Source organism: Nicotiana tabacum, chromosome 6, assembly GCF_000715075.1.
Source record: "Nicotiana tabacum cultivar K326 chromosome 6, ASM71507v2, whole genome shotgun sequence".
NCBI lineage: Eukaryota > Viridiplantae > Streptophyta > Magnoliopsida > Solanales > Solanaceae > Nicotiana > Nicotiana tabacum.
In genome coordinates this window covers 191,649,663-191,658,620 of record NC_134085.1, presented here as the reverse complement: position 1 = coordinate 191,658,620, position 8,958 = coordinate 191,649,663, and the positions used below count along the sequence as shown (strand labels likewise).

Sequence of the window (8,958 nt, the reverse complement as noted above, 5' to 3'; positions counted from 1 at the left end):
CTCTTTCTCCAGTTCCCGAGCAAACTTGCATCTTCAGAAGGTGAAATGGAGTCATGTCCTCGCCTAATATAAGTATCCGATATCGATTTCTTATTATTGATAGATTGGTGTTCTCCCTGCCTTCTCAACGCCAAATAAAGCAGAGGATGGGAACGAGAACACATATAACATAAAGAGGAACACTTATTGCGTTAATGCTTGATTTTATGAAATTGAAGTTCATCCGACCATTAGACTTTCAGAGAAGGAAAGTCATATCGCCATTAAAACTCTTTTCAGAAATCAAAAAAATATAAAACCTAATTTCCATACTAGGTAAGATTCACCGTTATTAGTCATAACACACAAGTCAACTATGAATGAGATCGGAACTACTCGATCTCTTTGGAGAAATGACTTATTTACAGATACATCGACTGATCTCGTCGACGAGAAAAGAAAAGCTCTTTTGCTCGACGATTAAACATAAAAAAAAAAAAAAAACAATCAAAAGAGTAGTATATTACGTTTTAATCTTCATTTGGAGGAAGAGTTGGAATTTGTTGTTTGCTATTGTATTGTCAAAATATTTGGTCAAAGGTACGACTGAGTCATTTTTGGGGGAAATTTGCGAAAAACATAAAGCGGCGACTATATAAACCGTGGGATCCCATTCCCTGATGCTTACATAACTGGCAAAACTCAGCTAAAACACAATCATTTGTCTGCTCACTCTGCTTCCCCGTACTAAACTAGGAAAAATCCTCTCCTTTGTCAATGTCACCAATTCCTTTTTACCCTTCTGGTTTCAACTCAAATTTCATGTTTCTAGTTGCTTTCTTCTGAAAGCTGTTCTGTTTTGGTTGAAAATTGTTCTTGAATTTCTCATTCCCTTTTTTTGTTCAAATTCAGTCCTCATTGTTTTTTCAATCTTTTGTTTTGTTTGAGCGAGAGAGAAAGATAGATCTTTTATTTGATTTTTTCGGCCAGTTTTGTCCCGTTTGTTGAAAGGTGAAATAAGAAATCTTTTCAGTCGAAATTTGTTTGCTTTAGGGTTCTTTTGATTGTTTTTACTTGGGGAGGGTTGTGATTTGTTGGTTGATTGGGTGGTTCTAGGGTTTTAGTTTGCATTCAGATTTCAGAGTTCTGTTTTGCCGTTGAGTGACGTAGGGTTCACCACAAGTGTGTGTACCATGGCTTCGTATAGGCCATTCCCACCACCGTCTCAGTCGAGTTTCGTTCCTCCGCCACCGCCACCGCAGAATCAGAACCCTCCTCCTCCGCCACCGCCGTCTCAGTTCTCTCAGAATTGGGGCTACGGTGGATCTTCCTCCTCCTATACTCAGCAGCAGCAAAATTATCAACACCCTGCTTATGTTCCTCCTCCTCCTCCTTCTTCGTATCCACCTCCACCGCCACCACCTTCAGCACAGCCTCCGCCACCACCTCCTCCACTGTATTACTCCCAGTATACCCAAAACCAGCCCCCACCTCCTTCCTCTCCTCCTCCAAGTTCTTCAATCCCTCCTCCTCCTCCACCTTCTCAGCCCCCGTCCCCTCCGCCACCTCCTTCATCGAGTAGGCCCAGTGGAGGCGAGAAAAGGCGAGATTCTGGTTGGCGCGAACCGGGACATGGTAATCATCAGGCTGCTGGTCGGTCTAAACAGCCAGGAGGGCGTTCTGTGCCTCCATTGCCTGTGAAGAAAGCAGCCAATGCTCGGGTTGAGACTGAAGAAGAGAGGAGGATTAGGAAGAAGAGGGAATTAGAAAAGCAAAGGCATGAAGAAAAGCATAGGCAGCAGCAACTAAAAGAATCACAGAATAGGGTTCTGCAGAAAACCCAAATGTTAGCCTCTGGGATGAAAGGTCATGGTTCTATTAGTGCATCACATATGGCTGATAGAAGGACCACCCCTTTGCTTAGTAGTGAGAGGACTGAGAACCGTTTGAAGAAGCCGACCACATTTCTTTGCAAGTTAAAGTAAGACATTAATTCTTGATTTATTTTCCAGCCCAATTGACTGTTTGATCATAATACATTTCAATAGTGTCATGGTAAGGGTGAAATTTACACGTGATATCAGGGGCAGATGTAAAGCACATATTATGGGTTCAAACCCTATAGCCTTTGACTCAAACCATGTATGTGCTTAAAAATCCATTAAATAAGTGCGAATAATAGATTATGAACCCAGTCAATCAAATGAACTTTGGTAGAATCCCAAACTCGAACGCATAAAATTCAAATAACCGATTTGCCTTTGCATGATGCAAGATGGCCATTTCATAGGGTAGGTTGGTGATAAACTTGATGAGCATCATTTAGATGGTGGGCGTATTTAGCTATTTGCTGAATCACTTATATTCTATTATGTCGTTTCTTTGAAGTTATTCCCTTCCGTATCAAGATTATTTGTGAAAAGACTACATGGTATGCTTATCACTTGGGAAAAACACGTCTTACATATGAGAGAGTGTTGAACGTTCCTTAATTTATGTGTACTCTGCAGATTCAGAAATGAATTACCAGATCCAGTAGCACAACCAAAGCTTTTGCAAATACCCAGAGACAAAGATCGGTATGTGATCCTTTAATGAAATTCCCTTACTTCATCAAAAAAAAAAAAGATCGGTATGTGATCCTGCTTTTCTTTGTGCTGGTCCTCTCTCTTGTATTTATGATACTTTTATCTTACGTATAAAAAGAACCTGTATTTATGATAATCAATTCAACCACCAATGCACGTTCTAACAGAGATAGAACAAACTAAACAAGGCATGCTCTTTATATGTAGATGAATTGTCCCATCTAGAGTGTGCCGCTATTTTTGAGGTTACCAGAGTTAGCTCAATCTTCTTTCCCAAACCATCACCTCTGGTTACTGTGATTAGTCTGATCCACAAGTCGTCAGGCTATCTCTATTGGTGTGAGAATGGACATGGTCACTGCTATTTCTTTTCTGTTTTTTAAAACTTCAGTTTTCACCACTTTCATCTGTAATTAGCATTGCCACTATAATTCACATTATGCATGGTTTTTCCTAGAATTTGGGCCTTTAATCTGTGAAGGATAATAATGTTTTCATCTTATTGATAGGCAATTGCTTTAATTCTTATTTTTGCATTTCTCATTTTATATGTTAATTCCTGCCGTTAGTTGAGTTTCATTGCTAAGCATTTGAAGTTTGGGTATTGCTTATGAGCTTAATCTGAGGTTGTATAGGCAAGAGTTTAGCTCATCCTGGGCTCCTCATCCCTTTCCATGTCGTCTTTTTTGTGAAGCCAAGCTTGTTTGAGGCAGGTCCTACTTAATAGATTGAGAAAGCTTATCTGAGGTTTGCTTATATGTTTGTATGTTCATCTTGATTTCAATTCTGAGTGCTACTTGAATTTGATTTTCTATTTCTTCTGTTTTCTATTTCTTCTGTTTTCTATTTCTCCTTGGACTGATAGACTGCACCTCCATTTTTCTCCATAAGCATTTCAAATGGAGCATATGGAAGTGCTTTTGGGAAGATTTACACACACACACACACACACACATATATATATATATATATATGGGATAGATGGGTTTTGCTAACCTACTACATAATTGTAGTAGGTTAGCATTGTATACATATTTGAGTTCTCCAAAATACCCTTATTATATGCCACCACCTTTTCATTAATAATGGGGACATTTTTGACATTCACAAAAGAGGCCCCCCAATCCAGCAATCTCCCCTCCTCTTCGTCAAGCTCTAAACCTGTCCTTTTCAGCAATCCCTTCTTTTTTAATCTCTAGATCTACGTTCTTAACAGATCCTATAATTTATTAATGTTTAGCCTTTTCCATTGAAATCAAGGTCAGATAAGAAGTGTTGGGTGAGAGCAAATTGAAAAAATGCAAGAAAAAGATGAACCCCAATTAAAAAAGTAAATGAGAAGAAAACATAAAGGTGCCTGCAATTGAGAAATTGAGAAAACACAGTCAACTCCATCTGTTCTGGGACGTTCCTCGCTCTATGCACTAGCAATACTCTTCCCCTCTGTCGGTTAAGTCGATTTCTCTGAAAGACTTGTTGTTTCAATGCCTAATTATTAATTTGTGTCAATGCCTAGAATGAGAACATACTATGAGGACAAATTGTTCTTCTAAAATGTAGTGGACATTGCATCAAAGAATTGGGTTTGTCGAGTGTGAATTGCAAGAAAAAAATGATATATTTTGGTGAAAGACAAAAATGTCCATATATTTAATGTGATGACATGAAATAATAAGGACATTTTGGAGAACTCAAATATGTATACAATGCTAACCTACTACAACTATGTAGTAGGTTAGCAAAACCCCATATATATATATATATATATATACTGGAGTGCAGAGCGTTGCTTGAAATTGATGGTATCTTTGATATCTTTTCCACCTTTCTTCAGCACTTCGTGTAGCTTTTGATACATGAAACTCCAGGTTGTCATCACTGTACTACTACCGTTGTCATTTTTTTTAAGGACAAATCATTTAAGTGTGCAGATTTACTAAATACTCAATCACCTCACTGGAGAAAATGCACAAGCCTGAACTATATGTTGAACCAGACCTTGGAATACCTCTTGACCTTCTTGATCTCAGCGTATACAAGTATGTTACATGCTCTCTCTCCTTTTCTTCATGCAGCAGCTATTAGTTGAATATTATCTATTATTTTGACCTTACTGCTGGCTTGCTTAGTCCTCCCAAGGGTGAAAGGCTACCACTTGCACCGGAAGATGAAGAATTGTTGCGTGACGACAATCCTATCACCCCCATCAAGAAAGATGGCATAAAAAAGAAAGAAAGGCCAACGGACAAAGGTGTTTCTTGGCTGGTCAAAACACAATACATCTCTCCTCTTAGCACGGAGTCAGCAAAACAGGTTCCTGCTGATAATAGCGTTTTAAAGGAATATTCTTCTTCAAAGAGTAGAAAAACCTTATTTAATTAATTGTTTATGCCATTTGCAGTCTCTGACTGAAAAGCAAGCTAAAGAATTGCGAGAAAATAGAGGTGGCCGCAACATCTTGGAGAATCTTAACAATAGGTTACTTCTACTTTCAGTGTCCATGCTATCCATGTCTAAGATAGTGAGACATAGTTGAGGCCTGAATGTTGTATTCCTCAAACCCTGTTTTCAGAGATAGACAACTCCAGGAGATCGAGGCTTCTTTTGAGGCATGCAAGTCACGGCCCATTCATGCGACCAATCGCAGATTGCAGCCTGTCAAAGTCCAGCCACTTTTTCCTGACTTTGATCGGTAAGTCTTCCTCTCTTTTTCTTCTGTTTTCATGTTAAATATCTGTATGTTGGCCTGAATGTTGAAGAAGAGGGATGAAAGATTTAAGAAGATTAAAACTTTATCTTATCAAAGAAAAAAAAAGATTTAAGAAGATTATGTTTCAGTATAATTGGTGCAGTCTCCCTCAAAGAATGAGGTACTTTCACTTCATCCATAAGAATGTGGCGTTGTCTTTTAACATGCATGCATAAAGGGCTCGCATATTTCCTAGTTTCTCCTTTTATTTTTGATTTATCTTCTTGTGATAATTGCAGCTTTCAGTCCTTTTTTTCCCTTTGATTATCCGGATGGGGAAAAGTTTATCTCATTTCTCAGTGCCAAAAAAAGATCACCATAGTTGGACTGTAATTTGTGAGTTGGAAGGGGATTTCATGTTAAGTGGAATAATAAAAAGCTATACTTTTTATGAGAACAACATTCTCCATTTTTATTGCAATATTTGTGCAACCCCTCTATGCGTGGTACTTTAATGCCTTAGTGCCTTGAGCTAATTATTTTTTCAAAGTTCTCTGTGCTTCCTCCTAATCGTTGTTTGGTAGCAGCAATACTGGCACATATGTCGATTATTTCTCAGTTCACTAACAGAGGTCTGCTCACGGTCTGATGGGCAAACTTCTCAGAATGATGAGCTTTTAATTTATCTTATGTTTGATCTCTCTGTGTTCTGCTGTCTGAAAGCACATACCCCAATTTTGTGTAATCCTCTTTTGTCCCCGCTCACCTTGTGTAGTAAGTACTCCTTTGCTTGCTCTTTATCAAAAAACGTACTCGTTTGTTTGCTTTGTTGAGCAACAAGCAGAGTAGGTAATGGTAATTGGCGGTACTAGGTAATTGAAGGTTAAGGGAAACTTGAGTGAGAAGAAATGCTATTAACTATTAAGGTTATACAGGACTTTGGGACTTTTAAGTTTTGGGCTTTTGTATGTTTGATATGTGTGAGTTTGGCCCTTGCTATTTATTGTACCCACTTCTGTGGTGGACCTTTTCTCTATTTGTCACCATATCCTTCGTTTTCACTGCTATTTTTCTACAATTTATGGCATTTATAGATGCAGCCCATAAAATTCCTGAAAAATTGTTGTACAATTATTGTAGGTAGGCAAATGAGTCTGGTATGCCTTTTTTATATTCTTGAAGTACCTAAGACATCCCACTTGTATAGATAATTGGATGGCATTTTTACAGGAGATCACCAGATTGCTATCTTTTCTTACGCATCGCGTATACTAGAATTCTTCTGCTATCATTTTTGTCAATAAAATAACATTTGCTTGTCAAAAGAAAACAGCAGAAGCTGGATGTATTTGCCAATATGCAAAAGAATTAAAGTAATAATTGCCTGCAAAACTTTTCCCCTTTTTCCTATGAAACTCATCGAGTCATTGGATCATGGCAATATCTTGGTGATGGAGATAACATGAACTGATAATGCTATTTTTCCAGGTACCAAGACCCGTTTGTGCTCGCGAATTTCGATAGTGCTCCAACTGCTGACTCAGAGACCTACAACAAGTTGGATAAAACTGTTCGTGATGCATATGAATCACAGGTGAAATTAATTGATGCCTTTCTCCAAGTTTGTAGTGCTTTCTCCAGGTTAGTAAGCTAAAGTAAAGACTCCTTTGGTCAATAAATGTGAAGGAGCAATTGCTGAGTGAAAGCAAGATTGGCAAAGTTAGCTTTTTCATATGAAATTGAGACCCCATATATTCATCTTCTCCGAACTTATGTCTAATCATTTTGCTATCAGCTCCTTGTCCAACATCAATTGACCAACGCGAGAATGTTCAATCCAAACTTATATTGAGTTGGAAAAGTTTGAAGGCCTTTGCCAGAGTGTTGATATATAATGTGTCTGTGTCAGCATGATCTTCTATTTTCCCTCGGACCCCACAACACTATGATGTTTGAATGCAATCTTAACGAACATGAATTATGGTTTGCAATACATCTTGCAGGCCATTATGAAAAGCTTCGTGGCTACAAGCTCAGACGCAGATAAACCTGATAAATTTCTGGCATATATGGTTCCAGCACCAAATGAGGTGAAATTACATCTATTTAAAACGGAAAAGTTCATGAGCATAAATCTCATTTAATGATATTCTGTTGCTTTTCGTTGATTTTGACAGCTAACGAAGGATATGTATGATGAAAATGAGGATATTTCATACAGTTGGGTTCGGGAGTATCACTGGGACGTATGTACCTTTTCCGAGTGCTGAACTTGACCTAGTTACATTTTTATATTTAGTATACTTAGTTTTATTAATATTGCTCGCATTTGCCCATTGGCAGGTAAGAGGTGATGATGCAGATGATCCTACTACATACCTTGTGGCCTTTGGTGAAACAGAGGCCCATTACATGGTAAAAAACTGGGTTTTAACTTGTAAATTTTATGTGGTTTAACACTGGAACTTGACTACAACGTGGATGTGTGCGTGATGCAGCCTCTTCCAACGAAGCTTGTTTTGAGAAAAAAGAGAGCTAGAGAGGGAAAATCAAATGATGAAGTTGAACATTTTCCAGTACCTTCAAGAGTTACAGTAAGGAGGAGAAAAACAGTAGCTGCCATTGAACTGAAAGAAGAAGGGGTAATGAAGCCACAAGTCTACTCTTCCTTCTTTTTCTTTCTACATTGCCTTTCCTTTTGCAACTGATTATGACATCGGTGGATCCTTGCAGGGTTATACAACAGCTTCGAAGGGGGGTGTCTCAAGTTCAAGGAGAGCAAGAACCAATGACGAAGATGCTGTTGGTGAACAACAGAACGATATGCATGATGGTGATCAGGATCAATCTAGTGGAGCTGAGTATGATATGTCTGACTGATTAGTTCACATTCTTTTCAGCTGATCGGTTAATTTACAGCAAAGAATTAGAGAACAGGAAGAAAAAAACATGAGAGTAGATATATGGGAGAAGTTGCACAAATAAACAATGCTCTGTACCATATAGGAATTTTGTTCTTTGAAAAGATTGAACTTTCAAGTAATGTTTTACCAGTGCTCCAATGAGTGTTTGGCCCTACAGTTATTCTTGTTCCCTCTCCTCCAGTCTTGTACCCTCTGCACAGATGTTGCATTAGGTGTAGCGACTTGTGGTTTAATTTTCGGTGTCAGCTTTTTCAAAAAAATTCTTTCTGCTCTTTTGCATGTTGTGGCAGTGCTTAGAAATGAGCTCGGAGATGTATTCTGGTTCAAGAGGAGATATGTCTTGTGCTTCAGGCTGACGCTTTGTGCTTCTCGCAAAACTGGAAATCACAGGAAAGTACACATTGCAGCTGCTCGCTAATTCTCATTTGTGCTGTAATGGTTGTCTAGGGATAAGTGATAAGCAAACTCAGGTTTCATTTACTTGAAAAAATAAATGGTCAAGGCAAATAGTGCTATTTCTAATTTCTGTTACGGAGAAAGACTATGGTAGCTGAAACCTAGTACTCATATTTTCTCTGTCCAACATGTTACTGTTTGAAGTTAATAACACAAATCATAGTTTGGTACAAAAGTTGGACGAGACTGCAATATAAAGATGGACATCAAGACGTTCGATGATGTTGCATTCTGCATTTAATTGTCCAGAAGGTTGGTTGCAGAAGAAAGATCTTAGGGGTAATAAGTGCAGGTTTGGACGAACATCATTATACAACATCCA

The 8,958-nt window shown here is 38.4% G+C and overlaps 1 protein-coding gene across 1 annotated transcript; it reads left to right on the top strand.

The window, feature by feature from the left end:
- The first annotated feature begins 525 nt into the window (after positions 1-525).
- LOC107826626 (protein PAF1 homolog) lies at positions 526-8,334 on the top strand. The gene is made up of 12 exons (XM_016653626.2): positions 526-1,960; positions 2,490-2,558; positions 4,499-4,606; positions 4,697-4,880; positions 4,969-5,045; positions 5,140-5,259; positions 6,745-6,850; positions 7,260-7,346; positions 7,434-7,502; positions 7,600-7,671; positions 7,755-7,898; positions 7,990-8,334. Exons 1-12 carry the CDS (start codon positions 1,173-1,175, stop codon positions 8,134-8,136), a joined length of 1,971 nt encoding a protein of 656 aa, XP_016509112.1. The 5' UTR covers positions 526-1,172; the 3' UTR covers positions 8,137-8,334.
- Positions 8,335-8,958: the final 624 nt, after the last annotated feature.

Bases quoted from the DNA above. Each gene is read 5' to 3' on its own strand.
- LOC107826626 (XM_016653626.2), top strand. From the start codon at position 1,173: ATGGCTTCGTATAGGCCATTCCCACCACCGTCTCAGTCGAGTTTCGTT. The intron at 1,961-2,489 runs GTAAGACATTAA...TGTACTCTGCAG, and splicing joins ACATTTCTTTGCAAGTTAAA to ATTCAGAAATGAATTACCAG. The intron at 5,260-6,744 runs GTAAGTCTTCCT...CTATTTTTCCAG, and splicing joins CTTTTTCCTGACTTTGATCG to GTACCAAGACCCGTTTGTGC.